Source organism: Chanodichthys erythropterus, chromosome 11, assembly GCF_024489055.1.
Source record: "Chanodichthys erythropterus isolate Z2021 chromosome 11, ASM2448905v1, whole genome shotgun sequence".
NCBI lineage: Eukaryota > Metazoa > Chordata > Actinopteri > Cypriniformes > Xenocyprididae > Chanodichthys > Chanodichthys erythropterus.
In genome coordinates, this window is record NC_090231.1 from 34,357,979 (window position 1) to 34,385,859 (window position 27,881).

General features: G+C 38.7%; 1 protein-coding gene across 1 annotated transcript; it reads left to right on the plus strand.

The window, feature by feature from the left end:
- Positions 1-27,621, plus strand: aldh1a2 (aldehyde dehydrogenase 1 family, member A2). The gene is made up of 13 exons (XM_067399529.1): positions 1-268; positions 11,432-11,536; positions 12,280-12,420; positions 14,393-14,522; positions 16,720-16,781; positions 17,600-17,728; positions 18,104-18,217; positions 23,490-23,592; positions 24,310-24,494; positions 25,097-25,261; positions 25,346-25,503; positions 25,802-25,876; positions 25,957-27,621. The coding sequence occupies exons 1-13, from the start codon at positions 152-154 to the stop codon at positions 26,027-26,029; spliced, it is 1,557 nt and encodes a 518-aa protein (XP_067255630.1). The 5' UTR covers positions 1-151; the 3' UTR covers positions 26,030-27,621.
- Positions 27,622-27,881: the final 260 nt, after the last annotated feature.

Here is a 27,881-nt window from a genome sequence, read left to right on the forward strand (position 1 = left end):
CTCCATTTTAATTATATTAGGAGGACGGCCCTATTCTCTGCCCAATAAAAATGGACCAGGGCTGACACCTGGTTATAAACACAGGAAGGATTCCAAAGTAGTAATAGCAAATCGGCAGAAAAAAACCCAACCGGCATCTTCAAGAGACGCAATGACCTCCAGTAAAGTTGAACTGCCAGGAGAGGTGAAGAACGACCCGGCTGCGCTCATGGCATCTCTTCATCTGGTGCCCTCACCGGTACCCAATCCTGAGATCAAGTACACTAAGGTTTGTGAGACTTTTTCATAACTACTTTGAGGAAGATAAAATTGCCTAAACGGGAACTTCGATATTAACACGTTGAATTTGTTGTAACCGAGCGCAAACAAGTCAATGGCCACGAAACGCAACGTGTTGAAAACATTGATATCAGACTCATATTCTTTGAATTTAAACCAAAAGTACCAGTGTTGATTTTCAGGTATTTCGACTTTTAAGTACGGTCCATGATGATGGTTATGAGGCTTGCACATGCAAAGGTTTGGTTATGGACTGCTTTTACGCAGTCTAATTATGTGCTATTTGCAGTAAATATAACGATTCCCCTTTTTATTCTAATCTAATAAAAGTTTTTTTTTTTTTTCATGTCTGGAATCGGATAAAGTGTATGAAAGTCCAGATCTGCCTGTTATCTATCCTAGAGAGGTGCATCGATCATGAAAGTTTTCTCGATCTTTATAGCCTATAGTGACAAGTGGACTGTCCATTGAGATTTAATAATCACATTTTCACTATTTAAGAAGTTTTGCCTTGAGCAGGTTGTCATTATTTATGACTTTGGTTTCATATCGGTGCGCGTTAAAGATCCGCCTCTCTCAAACTCTTTCTGTGTCCGATAGTCTATAGATCAGCATACATCTAAATGATTCATGATTTCATTATGTTCTGGACAAAAAAGTCATAATGTTCATTACTGTGACCGCAATAACGACACTATTTGCAACTCATATAATGTCTAAGAAGTTTAAAGACATGCTTGTGCTAACCCAGAAGAGGATTTAAAACAGAAACATTGGACAACACAGTTTTGGACTTTTTTCAGATGTAATGAAGTTTCAGTACTATTATATTGTGATTTTAATGTAGCCATTTCATATTATGCTCTCTGAAAATAAAAAAGAAGTGCTGAATCATCCCCTTAAATGATTATAAAAATATAATCACTTGTTTTGTTGGTTAGGTCATCTTAAATTGTGTCGGTTTTGACTGTAATAATTTTATTGCTGTGAGGTGAGAGGATAAAGTCAAAGTGCAGTGCAGGGAAATTATCGCTGTGGAAATGAGAGTAAAGTTCAGTCAGAACAAGAGCTGGAGACACCTGTGACACACACACACACACACACCCTGAAGCTCCTGCTCTCACCGCAAACCTTGTTTCAGAAGCAGATGGGAGTGAGAGAAGGATTCATCCTTAGGAATTTGAATTATCTGGTGTGTGCTGGGGTTTCAGTTTGGGCATTGGTGATGTGAACTCCCTTCACACCCTTCTCCATCTCACACTCTCTCTCTCTCTCTCTTCCCACCCCCCTCTCGATTTGGATTTTGTAGTGCCTGGTGCGGCGTAGCACAGGCTCTGATGTAACAGCACAAATATGCCCAATCAATATTATTCTTTCAAATGTAGTCTGTGCAGAGCCAGTTTTTTATTATTTGTGTAAGTCTAAGGTTAAAGTGTTTTTGCGAAACTCCTTGGAGACTTATTAAGTTGTGTTTTCTGCACTGTTAATGAGCAGTGCTTTATGCCAGAGATCCTGAGTTATGGAAATATCATTAATGGTCAAACTTAACATCTCATTCCTCTATCAATGTCAACCACTTTTGTAAATTCCAATTATAATGCGATTCAGTACATTTATGCACTGAATAACATCCAGTTCTGGCATTTAAAGTAATTAATATCAAGCATGGAGAGGTACTGGCAAATAATTCAGTCAGGTAATGCAATAATCATAACAAAACATATTTTATTTTACTGGTTTGTTGCGAGCATCTGGTTATTAGACACAATGCCAGTAATATTTTATTATGTGTTGTGCATTACTGTTTATAGTATATTATAATTATTTATTTGCTCCCACTTTATATTAAGTGTCTTTAACTATGTACTAACATTTAAATGAAACATTTGATACAGTGCTCTTATTGTGACATACATGTTTTTACATTCTACTTGTATTTAAAAAATACCTGTATCTGTAATTACACTGCTGATCCATCTCTTACACCTAGCCATACCTCTAAACCTGTATCCCACCTTAATAGCAGCGAAAGTGTTCTGCAATACAACATGAACATAATAAGTACATTGTACCCAACAGTAGTAGTTAAAGACACCTAATATAAAATGTGACCATTTATTTTATTTATTAGAAGCCTTATTTATAAGATTAGCACTCAATACAATGCATGCTGCAGTTTTTATTTCATTTCTCATGCTAAATACAAATAATCTGAATAGTTAAGATTGTTTCTCGTATAGTAAAATGACAGTAAAATTGCTACAACGTGGACTTTGTGCTCCCCAGTAAACTTTTCACCCCACCAATTACGTTTGTGCCCATTATGTGACCGTCACTACACCTGCACCAGTGTGTATTTGTTACAGACTTGAGATTAAACACACAGATAGGGAACTTATCTTCCCTCTGCCTTGCCATTGAACATTCCCTTACACTGATATTTCTCAAAGTCCTGTTGTTTGGTGTAGACACCTGAGCTTGATACACTTTACAGTCTTACAAAATCTCCTCCTCACTCCACACAGCGTATAAAGAGCGTATGTTTGACTGGTCACGGGAGAGCAAGTCTGGTGAAGGAGTTTCTCTCTCTCTCTCTCTCTGTCTGCTGGCCCACTGGGCTGATAATGGCACTAAGGAAGCCATAAATTTGTCTCTGGTGATGGCTGGTTATTGATGTTTTCTCTTCTTTTTTTTTCTCTATGGTTGGAAGAGCGAAAAGGAAAGGTTATGTTGATAGGTGTGTGTATCAGTGTAATTGATTGGGACCCAAGAGCCTTTTGAAAAGAGAGGTGTTGGATTCCAGCAGGCAAAGTGATGATGTGCTCACGCCATTCAGTTATAACACATAAGTGAAGCAGACTCTTGAGATTAAAACCAAGGAAACAGGAGACAGACTATTACTCTCTTGCTTTCTCTTGTGCCGTGCAACTGATAATTGCATATTTGTATGAAATGTGGTTTCAGTTAGTGGTATTTATCAATGATATTCAATAAAAATGTATATGAGTATATGGTTTTCACATAGAATTCTGGGTTTTTATAATGAATGTAGTTTAATTTTTCAATGTAGTTCACACCAAAATGTAAATTCTGTTATCGTTTACTCACCCTCTTGCTGTTCCAAACCTGTATGACTTTATTTTTTTCTGTGGAACACAAAAGAAGAATTTTGTAGATGGTTTTCAAGATTAAAAATAAATAAATAAATAAATTATAATATATATATATACATCCAAAACAACATTTGATCAAAAACATCTTGATTTTTCCTAATATCTATAAAATACGAATGAGTAAATGATGATGGAATTTTCCTTATTGGATGGACTATCCCTTTAATACATGTGTGTGTGTGCTTCTAAACTGAGAGCTTTGTGGAGAAAGAGATACTTGATAGCCATTTGTTGGACATGTCTTTATATTTTAAGGGCTTAAGCGTCCAGCCAGGACAGTAGTGTGTGCTGAAGTGAGGACTTTTGTAAGCTAATCTGGGAGACAGCTTGAGTGAATGAGGTAGGCCCCATCAATCCGTCAGTGCATGAGATAGTACAGATGGGAGTCAGGGGGGTTTTCTGCTCTAGAAGCTGTCCAGCAGGGTGTAATATATGGCCGTGTCTCACTGTTAGGGTCAGTGGCCCTGACTTACGAGAGTCTGTCCCATACCTCTGGAGTTTTTCACTTCAAAACCCACCATTTCTTCACATCAAACAGCGCCAAAGTAGAGCATACACTGAGAAGCTTGATTTATTGTAAGCGGCACAGTGAGGACTCTCTTTCTCTCACACACCCTCTTTTGCTTTGACTTATAATTTTCCCCCTTTCTTACTCTTGATCTTTTCTTCACATCTTCCTCATTGATTATCTTTGGCCTTTGGACTGTTTTTCTCCCTTCTTGGGAACAAAAAGCTTGATTTGTCTCTGTATTATTAGCAATATCATGCCTGTTCTGGCTAATTCCTTTAAGTTAAGCGCAAATATGTTAACAACAAATATATTATATATTTTTTGCTGTTAAAAGAGTAATGAAACTTTAGCTGTAACACTTTACAGTACGGTTCAGTTTTGTTAAATGGATAGTTCACCCAAAAATGAAAATTCTGTCATCACCCTTATTTCTCACCCTCATGTCTTTCCAAATCTGTCTGACTTTCTTCTGTGGAACATAAAAGAAGATATCTTAAGGAAATGTCTAAGTGTTGTTGGTTTTTTTTGGCCATACAATGAAGTCAAAAGTAACCCAAACTGTTTTCAACATTCTTGTATCTTCTTTTGTGTTTGTGTTAAAGAAAGTCATTCATGTTTTGAAGGATATGAGGATATGTATAAATGATGACAATTTTTTGGTGAACTATCCTATTAACATCCTAATGTTAGTTAAATATCACAACTGAACAAGCATTTATTAATCTAGGTTGTATAATAAACATGTTGATGCATAATGTTCATTTAATATACTAAATAAATATAATATGCTATTGTTCAATTTATACAACTTTAAAGGGTTAGTTCACCCAAAAATTTAAATTTTGTCTCACCCTCATGTCATTCCAAACCTGTAAGACCTTTGTTCGTCATCAGAGCACAAAATAAGATATTTTTTAATAAAATCCTATAGGTTTTTTTTTTTATCCCCAATAGAAAGCGATGTAATAACTATCATTCAAGATCCATAAAAGTACTAAAGACATTGTTAAAACAGTCAACGTGATTGCAGTGGTTTAACCTTAATGTTAGAATACTTTTGTGTGCAAAAACAAAACAAAAATAATGACTTTATTCAACAATATCTTCTCTTCTGTGTCACTCTCTTACGTTGTTTCAGTTCAGTTCTTCCAGGTTCTACATCAGAACGCCGGCTCAGTATTGCTGTTCACATGAGCAGCACGACACCTTCGTGTGATGCTGACGCAGGAGCCAGCCAATAATGAGTCGGCGTTCTGACGTAGAACCTGAAAGCGCTGAACGTAAACAGCGTAAGAGAGTGACACAGAAGAGAGGATATTGTTGAATAAAGAAGTTATTTTTGTTTTTTGTTTTTTTTTGCACATAAAATCGTTGCTTCATAAACTTAAGGTTGAACCACTGCAGTCACGTGGACAATTTTAACGATGTTTTTAGTACCTTTCTGGACCTTGAAAGTGGTGGTTAAATTTCTGTCTATGGAGGGGTCAGAGAGCTCTCGGATTTCATCAAAAATATCTTAATTTGTGTTCTGAAGATGAACAAAGGTCTTGCAGGTTTGGAATGACATGAGGGTGAGTAATTAATGACAGAATTTTCATTTTTGGGTGTACTAATGCTTTAAAGGTGCTGTAGAACTTTTTTTTAAAAGATGTAATATAAGTCTAAGGTGTCCCCTGAATGTGTCTGTGAAGTTTCAGCTCAAAATACCCCATAGATTTTTTTTAATTAATTTTTTTAACTGCCTATTTTGGGGCATAATTAGAAACGAGCCAATTTCACGTTGTGGCCCCTTTAAATCACGGGCTCTCCGCCCCCAGAGCTCGCGCTTGCCTTAAACAGTGCATAAACACAAGTTTACACAGCTAATATAACCCTCAAAATGGATCTTTACAAAGTGTTCATCATGCATACTGCATGCATGCGTCAGATCATGTGAGAATAGTATTTATTTGGGTGTTTACATTTGATATTGAATGAGGCTATATGCTCTGTGGCTAACGGCTAATGCTACACTGTTGGAGAGATTTATAAAGAATGAAGTTGTGTTTATGAATTATACAGACTGCAAGTGTTTAATAATGAAAATAGCGATGGCTCTCGTCTCCGTGAATACAATAAGAAACGATGGTAACTTTAACCACATTTAACAGTACATTAGCAACATGCTAACGAAACATTTAGAAAAACAGTTTACAAATATCACTAAAAATATCATGTTATCATGAATCATGTCAGTTATTATCGCTCCATCTGCCATTTTTCGCTGTTTTCCTTGCTGGCTTACCTAGTCTGATGATTCAGCAATATTGTTGATTGTTAGTTCATGATACCTAATGCATTAACTAATGTTAATAAATTGAAACTTATTGTAAAGTTTTATCACATTATGCTTTTCACAATCTCACTTGTGGTAATTCCTATGAACTATGTTACAGAAATGAGGGAGAGAGAGAGAGAGAGCAAGCATGACATGCAGCCTCACTCCCATGTCTTACGCTCCCTCTTCTCCTGTCCCTGAAGAAAACATCCTGCATCAGGTATATTTTGCATGCAGGAACCAGCATGGGATACTGGTTCCCATGTTTGTTGGTCCCAAGCATGGGAAGCAGGAGTGATGATGAACCTGTTACACCAGCTCAGTTTTGCTTGAGAACAGCATGACTATGCCGGTCCACCAACAGCTCTAACCAACCTGGACCAACATGAAATTCATGCTGGTTTATGTTGGATTTTTCAGCAGTAATTATCAACATCTTGAAGTGTGTCCAGTTACAGAGTGAAAGTGAGCTGCTCTGGAAAGGATATGAAACTTCCTGTGCAGACAAGACCCGGGCTGCAGGTGCCCTGTTCGAAACCGTCTGGCTCTGGAATCCATGAAAACACAGATAAAGTGCACATATAAAAAAGAATCTTTTTACAATGGCCAAGAAATGTTTGCCATTAAATATCCCTCATGTGTCTGAGCCATTAGAAGGTGCTGGCGGCCAAACAGATGTTTCACTGGCTGTAGCGTGAGCTTTGGCATCCTCCGTCCCCGTTCCTGCTCCGCTTCCTCCTGCAGTTGTGCGAAGCCTCCAGAGAGCTTGCCGGGGCAGATGAGAAACGGATCAGCGTTCTACAACTGCTAGAGTCATTCAAGGCACCCCCCAAAACATGCTCTTCTCTAGCTCTATCTCTCCCAGAGGAACAAAGTCGACCTCCTGCTTTTGCGGGCGATAACCCTCTTTCCTGTGTGAATAATGCTGGTGATAAAAATCTCAGCAATAAGGAGTATAAGCCTAGTGATGCTGTCATCGTGTGCTGTGGGTCGCTCCTCCACAATCTGTTTATGATAGGCACTGCATATCTCGCCATCTAATTAGCTTTGCAGACGAGCGCAGTCAGCACCGTGAGACTGACAGCTTGAATAAAAAACACGGAGTGATTCTAAATGTTTGCAGATGTCTTGTGCTGCGGCCTGCACGTAAAATCTCAACCTATGCGCACTCTGTCCGCTTTCGAAGCGGCCTGTAGTATAATGTGTAAGCGCAGGATGAACTGGCAGCGCTTCGCTTTCTGTTTGTGTACTGCATCAAGTGGCTGTTTTGTTTACAAGATAATACATTTTCTGGCCCCCTGCTGTTGTAAACAAAATCTAGTTGTCACAGCTTGGCGGTTAGTTTTTCAGCCTCAAGTTTGAAACTTCTTCCAGCACTCTGCCTCAAACAAACAGTATTTTCAGCTGAAGATAGTTGATGAGAATTTAAGTTAAAGAATAGGTCAGAATGTTACTCATTTAATGATGGGTTTTGCACTATTGCAGTGATGATCAAGCTTTGTAAAGCTCAGCTATGTAGTAATAATTTCCTAATATAACCAGTATCCCGAGACCTCTCACTAGGAATTGTTAAACTTTAATTCAGCAGCAGCTGATCTTATAGGTGTTTGACAATTGAATATAGTTGTTTATAGACTGTTTGTTGACCATGTTTACACTTGAGTCAGGTTTGTCCATATTTAGCAATGCTATAAATTTTATTTTAAGATAAAAAAAATTTATTTTAAGATTTTATTAAAGACTGTGTTGTGGTCACTGAGGAAATGTCATTTCATAAGGACAAATATGGACCATAATTGTGTCTCCACCGAAATGTATGTATTGGCTTATCATAAATGTTAACGTAATTTGACTAAAATCAACATAAAAAGCAAAAAAAATAAAAATAAAAAGTCATTTTAACCTATATAAATCTATAACACGTAAAAAGTATCTAGATAAGAATACAAGTATTCCATTTCAAAAGTAAAGTGCGAACTCCCTGAAATAATGCTTAAGTATACTAATGAAGTACAATTACTCAAGTTCTTTACAGCCTCACTGAAACCTCCAGCAGGGTTACGGCAAAGAAGCGGTGATCAATATGAATTTTTGCACTTTTGCACTTGCGTTCTTATCCCTTTTCTTTAATCAAAGCCAAAGTATAAAGAAAGCTTGAGAGTTGATTTACTGAACCGGCCTGTCGCTCTTTATCAACTTTCTCAATGGGAAGAGACAAAAGTCCGAGAGCCCCCAGAGCTCAGGGAAGACTGGGCCAAATGGCCTCTAATGGTCGCCTTTTTCTAGTCGTGATTTAGATGGTGGCCCAGTCCACTGCTCTCCCAGCATTCCCCTCTCCTCCATTCCGGGGTGCCATAAGTGTGGGGTTACGAAGAGCATAAAGCTACCCACCGTCTGCATTCTTCCCTGGCCCACTGGCCTGTCACAGTCTGCCCCTGATTTAAGGCATTCCACTACAGTGGCCTCTATAAATTTTAAAACTAATTCGCTCCTCTACGGGGCTTTCTGTTTTTGTAACAGGCCCTCGGCTCGACGAGGCCTCTGACACTTTTATGAAGTGCTCCAAATGAGAGTCAGATTAAAGGTGGCCTCCTTAATGCAAGAGGCCTGTGAGGAGCGAGCGAGAGAGGGAGGGAGAGAAAAAAAGAGTCTGAAGTAAATGTATCGGAGAGGAATCAGCATGGTACAGACTGATACCTACCCTGTCCAGGAGTGATTTATTCATGCCAATTTTAGGGGAGACACAGAGAGGGAGTGACTGAGGCAGCTTGATCCGCCTCCAACTTGGAGCAGCATTTTATACCTGTTCTAAAGTAAACACGCCTCATGGTTTACAGCCAATTAAATTGTACTTAAGCCTGTAAGTTTACATTAGTAAACATGTTGGTGAGTTTGAGGAGGCCCAGGGCTGCGGTTCACTTTTAACCAGACGTCTTCCTCTACGCAGATGACAGGAAGAGTAAATTTGTACATGCAGAATTTGGAGCCAGCAGATGCTTTAACACCTTATCTGTCACAGTTTTGTTCTATAAGCAGCAAGTGAATATGTGAAACTGTGAAATCACACTTACCTTTTATGTACGCTGTGTCCTTTAAAAACTGTTTGTGTGCATAAAGAAAGATGTATTTTTCTTTTCCTCTTTATCGAGCTTGAAAAATCCAGCTTTTGGAATCTGAGGCGGTTGTTTTACGGGCCGCTTCTTTTAACGCATCACCAGAGCCAGAGTGCGGCCCGTGTTTTTATGATATCGTAAACGAGCAGTGATGTTGTGAAACGTGTGTCTGTGTGCATCTCTGTGTTTGTGTGTGTGTATGCGCACTTGTAGCTGTGTGCACATTTGTGTGTGTGTTGTGTGTCTGATAGGGATTTATCTCTTCTTTCCCCTTTCCCCCACCTCTTTCTGTCTGGTTGCTGGATCACTCCCAAGAGAGTGATATTGGGCAGCCCTGCAATAGCACACGGTTCCCAGAGATTCCTCTCACACCACAACCATGAAACACACAGAGGGAGAAAGACCGTTTCTTTTAATTCTGTACATCGTCATGAAGTTAAACTAACTCACTGTAACTCCTCATACGAGTCTAAAGATGCACATTTTATGGAAGGTTGATGTAGTGAGATCCAGACGGACAAGCAATGATTATGTCAGAGATCAAATTTGAATCAGGAATAACACATGTATTAAGTAAAAATGTGTAATTATAACGACAACAAATGAATTACGTAAACATGGTAATTGTAATAGCAAAATAAGATCCACCTAATTTTAATAGTTTTTAAAATCCAAAGTATTGTTGGCATATCTAACAGATGAAGATCGTGAAGATTATTGACCCAAACAATGTAAGATATTTGCAGAATGAAAGGAGAGGTAGAAGAGAAGAATCATGGTGAGAAATATATCCAGGAAAACTTACATCCTCCTAAATTTGTGTTTTGGTCTGATAAGAAAAGTTCAAACAGACTTATTCATTATGACAAAATAGGTCAGCATGATCTGTCAGATGCTACGGTTGCGAAGATAGATGAAAATAGAGAGATGAGGTGTGGTTTTTACACCTTTAAGACCTTTAAAAGAATATCGCAGATCTCGTATATCTCGAATATTGCAGATCTCATGTCTGCAGCAATGGAAACAGATACGAAGGTACATAACGTAATCTATTTCGATGGAAAATACACCCACTTGATCTTACAGCACAGAAGAGACACCAAAGCTCTTACATTTGGAAATAATCAAACACATCAGAGCATATAGTAAAAAATATATAAATAATTAAAGAAATCAGTATTATGCAAAAGTATATATAATGCAACATAAGGAATGAATACATAGCAATGACTAGAGTTCATAAAGAATAGATTAATAGGATTCATAAAAAGGAATAAATAATAAAAGAAATAAACAAAAGACATGAATCAAAAGAATACATTTGAGAATTAATAATTTTGCATACACCAATGGTGTTTGACATTATCTGCATTAAAACGATTAATTCTCGTGCTAACAGTTGTCTTGGTTTGTAACATCAATTTTAAGCAATGGTGGACGAAGTACACAAATCATGTACATGAGTAAAAGTATGTATTTTTCAGTTAAAAATTAAGCAAATATATGGAACATTGATTATTTTTTACAGTTTTATATGCTACTTATACTGCTTTTAATACATATCTGAGGAAAGAGGGGTAGTAGACATGCAAACAGAATAGAGCTTATATAGGTTATAACGACAATACTAAAATTCGGCACTAAGTTAGTTATTTTCACAGCATCAGTCAAAACCTCTGTGCACTCATCCTTTGAAGATTGTATAATTCCCAGTTCTTGGCATGTTTTGAGTTGGACATGACTAATTCAGTGAGTTACCTGGAGACTTGCTCCAACTAGTGCAATTTGTGAACCAATTTAATAGGTTCATCATAAAAATCATCTCAAAAAGAATAATTTCTTCAGTTTGAAATAATGAGTGACATTATATGTGTGTATATATGTATGTGTATATGTTTTTTTTTTATGTTTATGCTTTGTTACTGTTCACAAATGATTTTAAGTTACTCTGTATTATGACACACTTCCACCTTGTTCTTTAAAAAGTGGCCGCTCTGTTGTGAAAACTAAACAGTATCTTTCTCTTCTTTCCCTGTAGATTTTTATTAATAACGAATGGCATGATTCTGTGAGCGGTAAGGTCTTCACCACATACAACCCGTCTACAGGGGAGAAAATCTGCGATGTCCAGGAAGCAGATAAGGTCTGTGTGTGTATGTGTAGGTGTGTGTGTGTGTGTGTTTTTGTGATTTATGAGGACACAAACTTGTATAATGACATGGGTATTACACTGGTATAACGACTTAAACATGAAATATGAGGACATGAGTCCTCATATGTAAAATAGCTTTAAAAACATGCTAGTGTAGTTTAGGGAGATCGAATGTACAGTTTTTACAGTTTAAAAACCATTACGCCTATGGAATGTCCCCACAATTCACAAATACAAACCCGTGTGTGTGTGTGTGATTTTGTAGTGTGTTTGTCAGCAAAGTGTGCATTTGGTAATTGGTCAAACCATTGCCAGAAACAGGTTTGGCACAATTGCTCTGCTGGACGACATTTAGTCGTCCAGCACCGCTATTGTGCTTCTCACTTTCAGCCTTCACTCAGCATGAATAAGCATCCAGAATTGAAAGAGAGGGAGGGAAGGGGCTGTAGTTCACTCTAATGTGGTTAAGCAAGCTAGAGGCTGTAGTTCCTCTCTGTAAATCAGGCAGAAAGTGTGGAAAACTAGAATGGATACAGGAAACAGAGACCCCCTGAACGTGCAACTGGGGAAGTCATTGAGACTCATCCGGAATGAATGGATTTCATTTGTCCCAGAGGTGGACAAACACCTGTTTACAGGATAAGGTTATATCATTAAGTGTTCTCCACTCTCTCTCTCTCTTTCTCTCTCCTCTTGTTTCTATCTCTCTCTCTGTTTGGTTGCCTTTCTTTTAGGCTGATGTGGACAAAGCTGTGCAGGCTGCGCGTTCGGCCTTCTCCCTGGGTTCAGTATGGAGAAAGATGGATGCATCTGAACGTGGGAAGTTGTTGTTCAAACTGGCTGACCTAGTGGAAAGAGACAGTGCCTACCTTGCTGTGAGTATTCAATTCAATTCACATTTATTTGTATAGCGCTTTTCACGATACATATCGTTTCAAATCAGCTTTATAGAGAATGCATGTCAACATTACAATTTAAAGAATGCAGTTAGCAAATAATGTAATAATTTAGGCAATTAATTTCTACTCCATCTAACTCTTGCCACACCCAAAAATCAAGCCTCAAACCAAATATATTATATAAATGCATTATATATATATATATATATATATATATATATATATATATATATATATATATATATATATATATATATATATATATATATATATTTGGTTTGAGGCTTGATTTTTGGGTGTGGCAAGAGTTAGATGGAGTAGAAATCTAACTCTACTCTCTCTCTCTCTCTCTCTCTCTCTATATATATATATATATATATATATATATTATACATTTAGGTTCAATCAGGTTCAACATTAATGCATTCAGTATCATGAACAATAATGAACAATACTTTTACAACATTTATTTGTCTAGGTTATTGTTCATTTCTGCATGTTCTAATATATATTTAACATTTAAAGTTGTATAAATGAACATTAGGTAATGTATTATGAACAACAATGAATTAAAAATAAACAATAATGTGTTTACAAAATTAACTTTAAGATAAATAAATGCTGTGAAAATTTTTTAGTTCATGATCCCCTTTTTAACATTAACTTATAATAACAAATTGTACCTTTTGGTAAAAAAAGTTTTAAATAAATAAAATTAAATAAAATGTTACAATTTTTGATTGTTTTGTTTGATTGTTTTGAAGTGGGTTTCCTAAACACTCCCCCATCTGTAATTGGTCATCAAACAGGTAGCCCCGCCCCACTGGCAGAGATCCACATTTAATTTTTTTCTGATTGATTAACAAATGGATTTCTGAAGGATCATGTGGTAATATAGGGCTGTCATAAGATACATTTTATTTCTCAGGACACCTATTCCAATGATATCCATCAGGATGAGACAAATATAAATATATAATATACATTTATTTAATATATATCTGATAATTGATTCTCCTGACCCATGCTCTCTTGTTGACATCAGTCCTGACTCCCTCATAACCATCACCTTCACTCACGAACCAGTGGTCTTCTGGGCAGAGTTAAAACAAGTCTCATTCTAGTCAGTGCCAGTTTTCGGTGAGTGAGAATCAGATTTAACGGGACAGAGCCATCTGAGCAGACAAAGACGCTCACAACAATAAGCAAGTGTCTAATGAGTGGGCCTGTCTGTCTGCCTCAAGCTTATTGAAGCTTCATGGCAGGAGCTGTAGGAGTTGTTGTTTTTCTAACCATTTTGATTTGCTTTGCAAATGTCTGAAACCCATGATGATGACAACACCGAGTTGGGACACATGACCTTTGGGTGCTAACGATCACTTAGGTTAGGAGCAAAACGTAAAAGAGAGGTATTGTTCAATGCCATGACGTGCTTTTATCTCCGGCGTTCTTCCGCCATGGACATCTGCTTTTACTTCCCACTCATGGAGATGTGTCTGAGACAGATTCAGAAACAAAAGTGCTATGCTTGTCTTCGTGCGTGCAGCTCTCTAGAGCACGCCGTGGCCATATTGGATAAATCTCTTACATGTTACAGTTTAGACATCGTCTTAAATGGACTGAAACAACAGATTTTCTCCATCCACCTCTGAAGAAGTGTCAGAGTGAATTGCTTTGAAAGAGAAATGCGACGTCCATGTGGTTACGATCACTCTTTATATCAATCTAATCCCACGTCGATAAGAAATCATGGCTGGCTGACACAGAGATAACAAAGTCAGGTCTCTGGTGATGGCTATATGAGTATCATGTTTTCCTAGGGGAGCAGATGTAAGTGTGTTCTTTAGATATGCTTATCCTGAATGCAGCATGGGGGGTGTCAGGTTTAATTCCTATGAACGATTTTTCATCACACGCCCACACTCTCATCTGCCTTCTCTCCTCCCAGACCCTGGAGTCTCTGGACAGCGGGAAACCTTTCCTCCCCTCCTTCTTTGTGGACCTACAGGGAACCATTAAAACTCTCCGATATTTCGCTGGATGGGCAGATAAGATCCACGGTTCCACAATTCCGACTGGTAAGCTAACGCTACTCCTGTCATAAAACTAAAAGAATTAGACAGAATGTAAATTATGGGGAAGTTTGAGGGGGTGGGGGGGGTCTGACCACCCTAATTAAGGCCTGAAGCCCCCCAACAAAAGAAAATCAAAACAAAATGGGCTTTGAAAAGTGCATTCTTGTTACATATTCACAGACTGGGTCTTTCAGCATTTCAGTAACCACAAAAGTTAGCCAGCATACAAAGATTCACCTCACAGTAAAGTGGTGCTTACAAACATAAACAATGTAAACAAAATGTAAACAAATCAGTGGGCCGCTAGAGCTCTTTTTGTTAGGATGTATTAAAGGACGAAACATAGAAAATATTCATATTGTCATTATTTGACACTTTATTATAGATCTCTAAACACATCACTCAAATATTAAATAAAAAATACTTTCTTTTAATGAAAGAATCCAGAAAATATTCCACAAAAATAACTGTTTTCAACATTGATCATAAGAAATGTTTCTTGAATAGCATATTAGAATGATTTCTGAAGGATCATGTGACACTGAAAACTGGAGATAAATTCTTCTTTTTTGCATTTTCAAATATATTAAAATACAATTACATATTTTAAATTGTTATAATATTTCACAATAATACTGTTTTTATTGTATTTTTGATCAAATAATTGCAGCCCTGGTGAGCATAAGAGACTTCTTTCAAAAACATTAAAGAAATCTTACGGTAGTGTATGTTAGTTTAGCATATTGTTGTAAGGTACATTACATATCCAAAATTGTATAAACTGTTTGATTATGAAAACCGGAGACACAACAAACACAGCAGCAGACATTTCGGAGAGCATGGAGGATAGAGACGCACTGGACTGGAAACTGTCATTATGTGAAATCAGCCCAGACCTTTAGGTGCAGGCCCATCCTAGACATTTTAGGAAGTTTAACCTTGAGCGGATTGAGCGCAGCTTTAAGTTGGGGTAGAGCTGTGTTTTCTCTGAGGCCTGCAGGAGATGTTGTGGGGTTATGGAGGTGCACTCAGGGTAAACAGACGAGGTCCCGTAACAGTTATAAATCTGAGTGCTAATGGCCGCCCTCCTGTGGAGCGCTGCCATCGGTGGAGCACAGTGACAGCTACGGGGCCGAGGGGCACTACGGGGCACGGGGGGGCACTGGGGGTCTGTTCTGGCTAATTTAGTTGTTTGAAAGGAACGCAGCAGGGAGCCTGGAGACTACGGGACAGCAGCAGACTTGCAGCTCTGATGTCACGGTGCAGCCATTAGTGTGCAAATATGTGTGTGTGTGTGTGTGTGTGTGCACGGGGGAGATTGTGGAGCCGCCCTTCAGGGCGCCCCTGTCACATGGGCCACATGGGTTAGAGGGAAGCAAGAGAGGTGTCGCCGTCGGGCGTCCATGTAATTATTGTGCATTCCAACACTGTCTGTCGCCACCGCTTTCTGATTGGCTCGCGCTCGAATATTTCCGCATATGCTGTTCTATATGATGCACACGATCTAGTCGCTCTTGTATTTGATAATGTCTCTGTCATATTCACTCTCTCATCTTACACAAACAAGCACCCATGCTGCTGCATGCTGTTATGATACGATTTTCACAGCAGGAGAAATAAAAATGAAGAATGGAAGGGAAAAGAACTGTAAATCCCCCTGTCAGCGCTGGAGCTCAGCACTGGGCCTTTGTTGTGTTGCTAAACCAAACTTGCATAGTGGGAACTCACAGTGATTTGCTTTATTTCATTTCCAATCTCATCCGTAAGAGAATTACAGCACAAACAAACAGAATTTGTGTTTTTGGCCTTCTCTTATCTGGCCACCAAGTGAGATGAATCACTGGCATGCCTCTCGTCCAGATGCGTTACGCCAACTGCATGTTTCCACAGCAAGGGATGAAGTGATTGCACTCTTTTCCATGTTGCTGTAAGACAAAAACAGGGTCTTCTGTAGACTGTCATAGTATCTAAAGCTCTTTTGACTGAAAACTAGTATGATCCTTCTGCTTCTGTTCTGCTCTGACACCAGTGATCTTAAAAACGTCCATGTGCAATATAAAATGTCATTTATCTTCACTTTTCAATTTCATTTCAGCAGTCTTGATGTATTGTCTAAGCATTAGTATAAAGTGTATTTGACACCATTTTACCCCTTGCTGACTAATATATTGTGGTTCCTTTTGTTCTTTCTGTCACACAGATGGGGAATATTTCACACTTACTAGGCATGAGCCCATCGGAGTGTGTGGACAGATCGTTCCTGTGAGTATTTTGGATTTTCTTTAATATATTTTCTTAATTGGGAGTTATTAGTGAGGGATGACAGGCTTGTTGAGGTTTTGGTATAGTGGTTTAGGTTTAGTTCTCAATCATCTGGTGAAATGACAGACTTCTCTTCTCTTTGATGTTCTTCTACAACCATTTAGCTCACTTACATCCTGCCTCTTATTTACAATTGACTGCAAGCTTGCTTTTAGATCTGCCTCCATCCAATTAACAACTGATGGTCACAACAAGTCCCTGCCCGTCACTCTTTCTTTTTCTGTAATGTGTTTCACTCAGATGTACAGCACAATACATGCAGAAGATAAGATCTGTCGCTATTTCCATTAACTTTAAAATATATTGCACAGTCTACAAACATATAGTGGCAAAAGAAGTCATGGCCAGTGCCAGTGAGGCAGAAAAAGGAATTGAGAATTAATGAAATAGAAAGGCAGGGCTGAGTGGGAGGCATACTTGAAGGACAGAAATAGAAACGGGGAAGCAGAAAACATAGATTGTAAAGATAAAGTCTGTGCTTAGACTTCATGACTTGAGAAATGACAGCGCACACCAAATATTCCCACTAAATTCTGGTCCGTCTAGCAGGTCATTGAGCATTGTAGGAGATAGACAGGAAAAATGTTACAAAGCTAAATTGATACAGAAGTTGTGCAACTCTGTTTTAGAAAAATATGGTTTCCAAATGAGTGCAGGATTTTGAAATCATTAGTGAAGGAGTTACGGTCTGAAGAAACAAAGATATGAGGTTGTCTGAATGAGCTCCCACAGTAAGTTCCTGTCCTATGTCTGTACAGTGGAACTTCCCCCTGATGATGACAGCATGGAAATTAGGGCCAGCGCTGAGCTGCGGGAACACTGTTGTCCTGAAACCTGCTGAGCAGACGCCTCTCACCTGCCTCTACATCGCTGCTCTAATCAAAGAGGTACAGCAAAATGATTTTACCACATTATTTTGAATAAATGGATAAAACATTATGACATCTGTCAGTCTTTTCTGACCACAATACAGCAGTAAAATGATCAAAGTGAGACAAAAGCAACATCAACACACATTCATGCAAATAAGTGATATTTCATCATTCGTTCCTCACTGCACCCCAGACCTTTGTTGTTCTGCCTCTCCTTTTCTCTGGGATTAAGAGGCTGACTTTCTCCTCTTCCTTTTGATGTTCTGTCCATCCTGTCTTCCGCAGGGCCTGTAGGGAGGTTGGGGTGGGTCTGGATTCCCCCTCCACGGCCTGTGGTGTTCTTGGCTCAGCTCTCATCTAAAGCTTTTTCCTCTCATACTGTTTTCACAGGCTGGGTTTCCACCGGGAGTCGTCAATATTTTGCCAGGCTACGGGCCAACCGCGGGAGCCGCGATCGCTTCGCACATGGGCATAGACAAAGTGGCGTTCACAGGATCGACTGAGGTAATTTTCCTGTCGGACAATGGAAGAATCACACCCTCTTCCATCATCCTCTTTTGCGCCTGTTTGACCTCGGCCTCTTGATGTGGACGCGCAGTCTTGTGGTCTTCATTAAGGTGTCACATTTTAGGCATTTTAATCCATGTGGCAAAGAGTACACTTGACAGAGGCATCTGGGACCACTAGGGTGAGCAAAAATGATACATTTAGGGGTACAACAGCTTGTCACTAGGGCACCCAGACAGAAACATACTGTGGCCACGCGGATCAGATCTGGGCCGACACTATGTTGCTGTCTTAAAGGGACAACTCTGTACCTTATTTAACCCTTAAAAGTTCATAGTTGTACTTGGTACTAATACGCACCTTTTATAAACAAAGATAAAGTACAAAGTTGTCCCTTTAGCCCGCTTGTACTGCCCCAGTGACAAGCCGTTGTACCCTTAAAGGTACCATTTTGAAGGCTTAGTGTGTTTATACTGCTGGTGACTATAATGAGAAGTCTGAGGAAGTTGCATTTATTGGGGGACTGTCTGATCTCTTACTTCACGCTCTCACAACAAGGAATGCTTAGCGGACCACCTGGCTTTCCGAAATCATTTCTAATAAACAGGTTTTAGGTGGATGTGGGGGTGAGATGTTAATCCACAGGTGGTCTGTCATAAGAACAGAACAGAAACTAACTTGATTTGTACCGTTAATGCCGTGCCAGTCTGGTTGGGTTCATTTACACTTTATAAGTGTCCTGTGCATACTTTATAATGACTACCCTTTCTATTGAGTTCTATGCATCAGACATTAGACCATTACATTGTGGGCCCTAGAGGAAGAATGACTCTTTGAAGCCAGCTGTATAAATTTAATAGAAAGCCAGGGACTGAAAATAGGCACCATGTTAGGCACAGAGAATTTACTGCTTGAGAATAGGCCTCGTTGACAGTGGCATAACTCTGCTGTGACAGCGTATTTTAAACAGTGATTATTTCTAGCTACACTTGCCTCGCTGGTAAGAAGCCTTAAGCTCTTTATTCAATTACAGCATGTCATAAATCGAAATATTTCAGTGTATGTTTTGATCTGTTCCTACACACGTAGCATGTGTTTTGTTATTAATTGAAGTGAATTTGGTGATGTTTAGAGTAGATAGAGCTAAGGCTTATTAGCTTGACCAGGAAAGTGAGTTTGTTTACATGCCCAGTTATAATCGAGCTACAGCGAGGTTTTTTGCATAATGGAGCTACAGTTTTCATCTTTCTGTCCAAGTATACATGAATATTTGGATTACTTTGTTGCAAATTACTTGTCTTTTGAAAAAATAAAGCACACAGCGATGAGGTCACTTGTTGTTGGATTAACATTGATACATGCTGGATCTGGAGCTGCAATCGCATTATCTAAGTCTATTAGTCTGGCTTTGCAAAATCCAGACTGGATTTCATTTTTTCAAGACATTTTAATAAAAGATGATTTATTTTGTTTTAGTCTGACTGAAATTGAACTTTTAAAGTGCATATACACTACTGTTCAAAAGTTTGGGGTCAGTATTTTTTCAAAGAAATGAATACTTTTATTCAGCAAGCATGCATTAAATTGATCGAAAGTAAAAGTAAATACATTTATAATGTTACAAAAAAATAAATGCTGTTCTTTTGAACATTCTTTTCATCACCGAACAGTTTCCACAAACATATTAAGCTGCTCAACTCTTTTCAACATTGATAAAAGAAATATTTCTTGATCATCAAATCAGCCTATTAGAATGATTTCTGAAGGATCATGTGACACTGAAGACTGGAGCAATGGCAGCTGAAAATTCAGGAATAAATTACATTATAAAATAGATCATATTTCACAGTATTACTGTTTTATTGTATTTTTGAACAAATTAATGTATCCTGAATGAGCATGAGAAACTTCTTTTAAAAATATTAAAAACCCTCACCGACCTCAAGCTTTTGAACAGTACAGTGTAAATGTACTTAGTGTTTATCTTCATTGTTAAAGAAACAGAGAATCGTGTTTATGGGCCTGTGTGTGGACTCCTCTCACTGATAGGACGTTGTTTCCACAGAAAACAAACTAAGCTTGTGCCCTTGAAAAGCACTTGTTGTAATGCAACAGATGTTTCTTTTTGTGGGAAATGACAGTTAAGTCATTTCCCAGTTCTCTGTTATTTAGATGACTGCGATGAGTATTTCTTTCTTTTAAAACACAATGTTATTGATAAAACAAGAATGCGATGACTGAGACTCGGAAAGAAACATCAACAAGCTACACAAATCCTCAAATGAGTGTAGCGTCTCTCTGAAAACTGTCCCTACCCACTCATCTTCACCCACACTTCCACTGACTGACTTTCACAGGAAACTCATCACCATACACCCCACCCTCTCGCCCTTCCTCTTCACTTGCAGCGGCCACACAGGGTTTCACTCCTCTCCTCGCGTCAGCACTGCTGCTGTGGGTGTTGCTGGGCTCTGATCTGGACTTGATTAGGCAGCCGAGATCTCTCATGCTGTGCGTGTGTGTACATACACAGACTCTGAGTCATTTTAGCCGTCTGTGTATAAGGGAGGACTGGACCAGGGGTGGGGGGGACAAAGGAGCATCTCCCCAAGGGAGTGAAGGATTCTGGTGTGTTATGAGCAGCCCGTTGCTGCTATTTGTGGAGTCTAGCCCCTTTGTGACAAGTGTGCAGTGTCATTTCTTAAATTAAGTATATTTCATTATGTTTTAAATTAATCAAAAAGTACCTTGAATCACATTTTAAAAGTATTATATACAAAATAATGGTCATACCTGCGGTCAAACTAGGAGTAACTAACAAAGCGGCACTAGTAACTTAAAGGGATAGTTCACCCAAAAATGAAAATTTGATGTTTATCTGCTTACCCCCAGCACATCCAAGATGTAGGTGACTTTGTTTCTTCAGTAGATCACAAATGATGAGTTTTAACTCCAACCGCTGCCATCTGTCAGTCAAATAATGCTAGTGGATGGGAACTTCCCATTGTGATGACACAATGATGTCTTAAGACACGAAACAATCGGTTTGTGCGAGAAAACGAACATTATTTATATAATTTTTTACCTCTAATACACCACTATGTCCAACTGCATTCAGCATTCGGTTAGTGAGGTCTGATCGCGCTCTGACAACGACAGTGATGTCTCGCATATACACTTCAATGAGTGCTAGACATCACTGCCGCTGTCAGAGCACGATCAGGCTTCACTAAACGAGTGCTGAACGCAGTTGGACATAGTGGTGTATTAGAGGTAAAAAAAAATTATATAAATACTGTTCGGTTTATCATAAAAAACAATCGTTTCGTGTCTTAGGACATCAATGTGCCATCATGAGTTGCAGGGTTTAATTTGGACTTGTCTATGCAAGTTTTATTTACTCTTATAGTAGAAGTTCCCATTCACTCCTATTATTTGACTGACAGACGGCAGCGGTTGGAGTTAAAACTCATCATTTGTGTTCTACTGAAGAAACAAAGTCCTCTACATCTTGGATGCGCTGGGGGTAAGCAGATAAACATCACATTTTCATTTTTGGGTGAACTATCCCTTTAACTTTTTTGACAGTAACTCGGCAAGTTTTTTTTTTTTTTTTTACTCCAGTTAGTGCAACCAAGCACTACATCATTTTCTTTTTCTTTTTCATGTCTGAGCTGAGGTAATCAAACACACTCTTGCTCAAATGTTGCATTGGAAAGTCAGATTCATTCTAATGAATCAAGTGACCTAAGCGATTCTTTCTTTTATATGTGACTTCATTCTAGTAAATTAGTTTGTCCTAAGCGATTCTCTCCCTTATATATGGCATTGGAAAGTGTGATTCATTCTAGTGAATTGGTTAATTCATAAGATTTTCTCCATTATATGTGTAATGGGAAAATCTAATTCATTCTAGTGAATCATTTAGTTGAGATGATTCTTGTAAATGAACTGATTTGAGTTCCTACATGGCAATTTAAATCCGTTTTCATTTTTTTCATATCAGTCACATATTTGAATTTAGTGTAAAATTATCAGTTCAAGTTTGATGTTCATTCATTCAATTCAGTTTAATTATGAACTACATTCTAATAATAAATAGTTATACACTACTGTTCAAAAAGTTTGGGGGTCATAAATAAATTAATAATTCTATTCAGTAAGGATGCATTCAATTGATAAAAAATTACAGGAAAGACATGTTACAAAAAAGATTTCCAAATAAACATCTTGGAGCTTGAAAACTTAAATAGCTTCACCAAAACTGACAACAACACTTACATATGTTTAGTATCAGTTAGGCATTGACGTTCGTACAAAGAGCCCAGCTTCCATTTTTCCACTGAGCGAGAGTGTCAGAGGGAATTGAGGAAGATTGTTTTCCCTCCGTCTTCTCCCCTCTCCCCTTCTCTTTCCGCTATCTGATGGAAAACAGACAGAAAAAATATTCAGTGTCAGTAAGTATGTTTTGCGGAAAGGAAAAATGTACAAATGTTTGTTTATGGTTAGGAGTGCTCTAAAGCGCTGAGCTGGCTGTGAAGACTGAGACAGCCTTTCTCTCTCTCAGAGACAAACACACAGCCATATACACACACATGCAGTTTGGAAAAGAATAGTTTAATGTGAGCATAATGTTCTCTGAGAGGTGAAGCAACGCCACGGCCAGCAGCTGTGCGATGTCTGCAGTGCTTACAAGGGCCTGAACAGCATGTAAGATGAGACCCAGTCTAATGTGAAACTTTATGTGAAGAAAAGTGTGAAACTCAGTTTGGATGTGGATAGATTCAGGGAAGAGCTGCAAACAACATGGAATTATGAAACAGTAGACTTCTGTTAAAAAGAAACGTGCTCCTCGAGTTCAGAGAAACCAAAAACAGACCAATAATCACACATACATATGCTTTCATTTATGCACTAACAAAGCCAATAAATGCATTTTAAGGGTCTTGTTTCACTGTTATTTTGTGACTCCAAACAGCGTTGAGCATCCTACACAAACCTGCGGTCAGCTTTTCCTGTTCCCGATTAACCAACAGATACTGTTGCGTGTAGGACATTCCATTCTCTTTGGCTGCCACCGTGAGCGCTAATATACATTTTAGATGTGAGCCGAAGCTCAGGGGCCTGATAATGGTGCTGGCTGTCTTGTCAAAGGGAGCCTCCTCATGCAGCAGGATTTATTAATGACAGCATCCCACTGATGTTGAGATTTAGTAAAGCTCCTCTGTGGCGTCCCAGTGATTAAAGCAGATCTCCTCTCTCTCCACAGGTAGGCAAGCTGATCCAAGAAGCAGCAGGAAAGAGCAATCTGAAGAGAGTCACGCTAGAGCTCGGGGGAAAGAGTCCCAACATCATTTTTGCAGATGCTGATTGTAAGTATTCAGACACTGTTTTACGGCCGCCCTCCTGTTGTCCCGCTGCAACAGTTTGTGCACAGGTGCTACCCCAGAGACCTTCTCTGTCACTTCACATCAAAGACCTTTGGGGATCTTTTAGAGCTGCATCTGGGCAAAAAAAAAATCGAGCGTCTTATGTTTCGGAGAGGCCCATGTACAAGCAAATGAGCTTATCTCACTTCCTAAACTCCTGGTCCTTAGTATCTCTGAGTAGCCCACCAAACCTCAGCGAAACTCTGAGCTTTAAATGTTTTGAGCAGCCGTGAGCACGACCCCCCCGTAAATCAGCCGAATGGACCCTGCCCGGACCCATCACACCACAGCCGTAAATCTGCCTGCTCCATTAACCCTTCAAAAGCCACAGCCTGCCAGTCCACCCTTTTCCCAGGTGTCCATTATCTCACACAGATGCACATACTCACATGTATGTATGTATGCATAATCATCAGACACACCAGAAGAACAAGAGAGAAACTTGTTACAGCTGCTTAACTTTAGTCTATTAATAAAAGACTTATTGGAATGTAGGAAATACATTCCAGATTTATTCATCACCTGTTGCTTGGGCTATATATATATATATATATATATATACTGTTTTACATAATCCTGCTTATGCATGGTGCTTATGCACCATGTATAGTGCGTTGCTGGCAGATGTTCAGTAATGTGTTTTCTCTCTCTCTCACTCAGTTGAGCTGGCAGTCGAACAGGCCCACCAGGGTGTTTTCTTCAACAATGGTCAGTGCTGCACCGCTGGCTCTCGTGTCTTTGTGGAGGAGCCCATTTATGATGAGTTTGTGCGAAGGAGTGTTGAGAGGGCTCGGAGAAGGACATTGGGAAATCCCTTTGACCCAACCACTGAGCAGGGACCTCAGGTAAGACTTAATTAATTGCTTAAAACAATAAAAAGATAGAAAATAGATCATAAATAAATAATATATACTACTGTTCAAAAGTTTGGGGTCAATAAGATTTTTTTTCTTCATATTTTATTCTGCAAGGATGCATTGAATTGATCAAAAGTGACATTAAAGACATTTATATGTTAAAAGATTTCTCTTTCAAATAAATGCTATTCTTTTGAGAATCCTGAAAATAATGTATCACAGTTTCCACAAAAATATTAAGCAGCACAACTGTTTTCAACATTGATATTAAGAAATGTTCCTTGAGCGCCAAGTCAGCATATTAGAATGATTTCTGAAGGATCATGTGACACTAAAGACTGGAGTAATGATTCTGAAAATTCAGCTTTACCATTGCAGAATTAAATTACATTCTAAATATATTACAGTAGAAAAAGGAAGATTTTTTTTACAATATTACCTCAAATAGAAAATGACAGCAAAATCTACAAGTTCCATTAGAATTTAAACAAAAAGCTGTACAATGAAACAATCAAACAAGACAATAGTTCCATATAATCACAGTAAACAAAGACATTCAGTAGTTCATCATCTCTGTTTGATTGTGTCAGGTGAGTGCGGAGCAGCAGAGACGCGTCCTGGAGATGATTCAGAGCGGCATCACTGAGGGAGCTAAACTGGAGTGTGGCGGTAAAGCTCCTCCTTCTAAAGGCTTCTTTGTAGAGCCAACAGTCTTCTCTGATGTACAGGACCACATGCGCATTGCCAAGGAGGAGGTGAGCTTTCTTGATCTCAGAATAATACATCTAAATTTAAATGTTTAAATACAGAGTATTATAATCAAAAACATATTTTTGTAGATATTCGGGCCAGTTCAGCAGATCATGAAGTTTAAAACGATTGAAGAAGTGATTGAGAGAGCCAACAACACAGAATATGGTCTGGCAGCAGCGGTCTTCACAAGAGACCTCAACAAGGCCATGACTGTCTCTGCAGCTATGCAGGCCGGCACTGTCTGGTAAGAGTTATATCATATCACCAGATCCTTACACAAAATAGAAAGCTACACGAACGCCATCCACTTGTTTTGTTTGGGTCCCTAATATTATTGGTTTATATGCAGTCACATTTATCTTAAGTTTCATGGGCGAAATCCAGTCATTTAAATGAGGGCCAAAGATTTCCCCAATATTTCGCAGAAATTTCGACAATGTGACCATACCTTTAAGCATGGGAGGAAAAAATGATAGATTCACAGAACAGAATGTAATATCATGAAATCACTAAGATTGTGAAATGTGTTTTTCGTTGTACAGGATTAACTGTTATAATGCCCTGACATGCCAGTGTCCTTTTGGAGGATTCAAAATGTCCGGCAATGGTCGTGAACTGTAAGTGCATTTCTAACATAATGATTGTGTTTTTCTATACCTTCTTGTTTACACTGACAGCGTTGTTCTCTTTTTTCCAGGGGTGAGGTCGGACTGAAAGAGTATACAGAGGTGAAAACCATTACGATGAAGATGTCAGGGAAGCACTCTTAAAGCACAAACATGTACGTTCCTAGCAGCGTGAAGTCTTCCTCTGAGGTTAACCACTAGCCATTATCCTTTGGTTGTCTATAGTGGTAAAATACCACACACAGTAATCACCCATCACTTCGGAGCATCTCTTCTGCTACATCATGACAACTACCCTTCATCTCCATCCCACGTCCGCTCGCAGCTCCACGTCCACCGCCACCATTAACTGCCCACACCCATTCCAGCTGTGTCCTCCCTTCGCCGGCTCCACTAACCATACTAAAGCACTCGGAGTCACGGTTAAGGAGGGCTACGCTTTTGACCACTGCACCAGCAGCGTGCAGACACTAACAGACAGCGACCGCTCTCTCTGATGATCTCCTACGTCAAGTGTTTTTACACCCTGGCTAAGGAAGGTCTGTTGTGTCTGAGGGGTGTCATTCTCAAACCTCACAATTAACTTACCTTTCCACTGGGTAGAAATCTAGTAGGCATATTTGTTTTTACTAAGACCACTGAAGCTCTCGGAAAAAAGAAGTTTTCGTTGAATGAGTATTAATTCTAAAATTTGTGTAATTGCTTTATGTGTTTATTTTTTCATTTTATTGTTTGATTGTTTTTTGCAATGTATAACTTTGTCGATGTCTTGACCAATGTAAACAAAAATGATTTACCTCAAAAAAGAAAGCAAAATCAGTGGTGTGTATTTTTGACAAATGATGCCCATTTATTGTTAGGTTTAAAGAATTATGTACTATGAATATAGAAGTTAAGATATAGAGTAATTTCTTCATTAAAATGTTTTACTCAAAGTATTCTCTTGAAGGTGATCTTTGTCAGAGAATCATGACTGGAAAAAAAGACTCATTAGTAAAAAAAAAAAAAAAAAAAAAAAAAAGTACCCGTACAGAAATAGCTTCATTTTGAAACATTTTTCTTTGATTTCTGCTTCAGTTGTTGAATTTTTCAGATGACTATGAGTATTCAGACTTATGTCAGCCAGGGTGAGAACAGACTGAGTCAGAGATTGTTTGGTAAGAGCAGTATGAGCCAGATAAAAGAAGCACCCAGTAGTGCAACTACCTTAGAAGTCGCATTCCCAAAGAAACATTCACAATGGATTTTCCCAGCAGCCCAGCCAATCTGCTGATATCTTTAGTCAGACCAACAAGAGTGATGAAAAGACTTGGCTACGTTACACAGCACTGGTCTAGATCTGGAAGAGCAGAAAAGGACAGCACAGAGCTTTGAACTAGACCACAGAAAGACCACTACAGAGACAGTGGATCACATGGAAATGAGTCTCAACTGTTTCCTTACGAATTAGTATGTGACAACATTTGAAGAACAAAAGTGGGTTGTTTCACCTCAAAGAGTGTTTTCATCAAGTGTGAACCAATCAACACAGGAAAGTGTTGGAAGGTTGCAAGCGAAAGGCCTTTGTTTAATCCATTTGACGTTGTTGCACAATGGTGTCATCGACCCTTCCCTCCTTAGGAGTCTGTCGAATAGTATTTATAATTCTCTGGAGTCTCGTATGATTACAGTGTACCAAGTTCACACCAATATTTCTACATGACAGTAGTGTAAAATCGCTGCTTTTAAGAAAAACATGATAAATCAATAAATAGCGTTATTACAGACTTATGTGTGATTCTTAAGGGTGTATTTTCGTTTTATGACCCTGGTAGTGCATAGAGAATACAAATGAATATTAACTTTCTCACACCCTTACAAATGTATCGCTTTTTTCTTTTTCTTCAATGTGAGAATGATCACAACGATCGCTGTTCCTTCGGAATCCTGTTTTCAACCATTTTGGACTCTGCCCAAGGTTAAATGACGAGGCAGCATCCATCATGATCATCATTCC

Excerpts from the sequence above, each read along its gene's own strand:
- aldh1a2 (XM_067399529.1), top strand. The coding sequence starts at position 152 with ATGACCTCCAGTAAAGTTGAACTGCCAGGAGAGGTGAAGAACGACCCG. Across the intron at positions 18,218-23,489 it reads CGTTCACAGGATCGACTGAG|GTAGGCAAGCTGATCCAAGA; the intron begins GTAATTTTCCTG and ends CTCTCTCCACAG. Across the intron at positions 25,262-25,345 it reads TGCGCATTGCCAAGGAGGAG|ATATTCGGGCCAGTTCAGCA; the intron begins GTGAGCTTTCTT and ends ATATTTTTGTAG.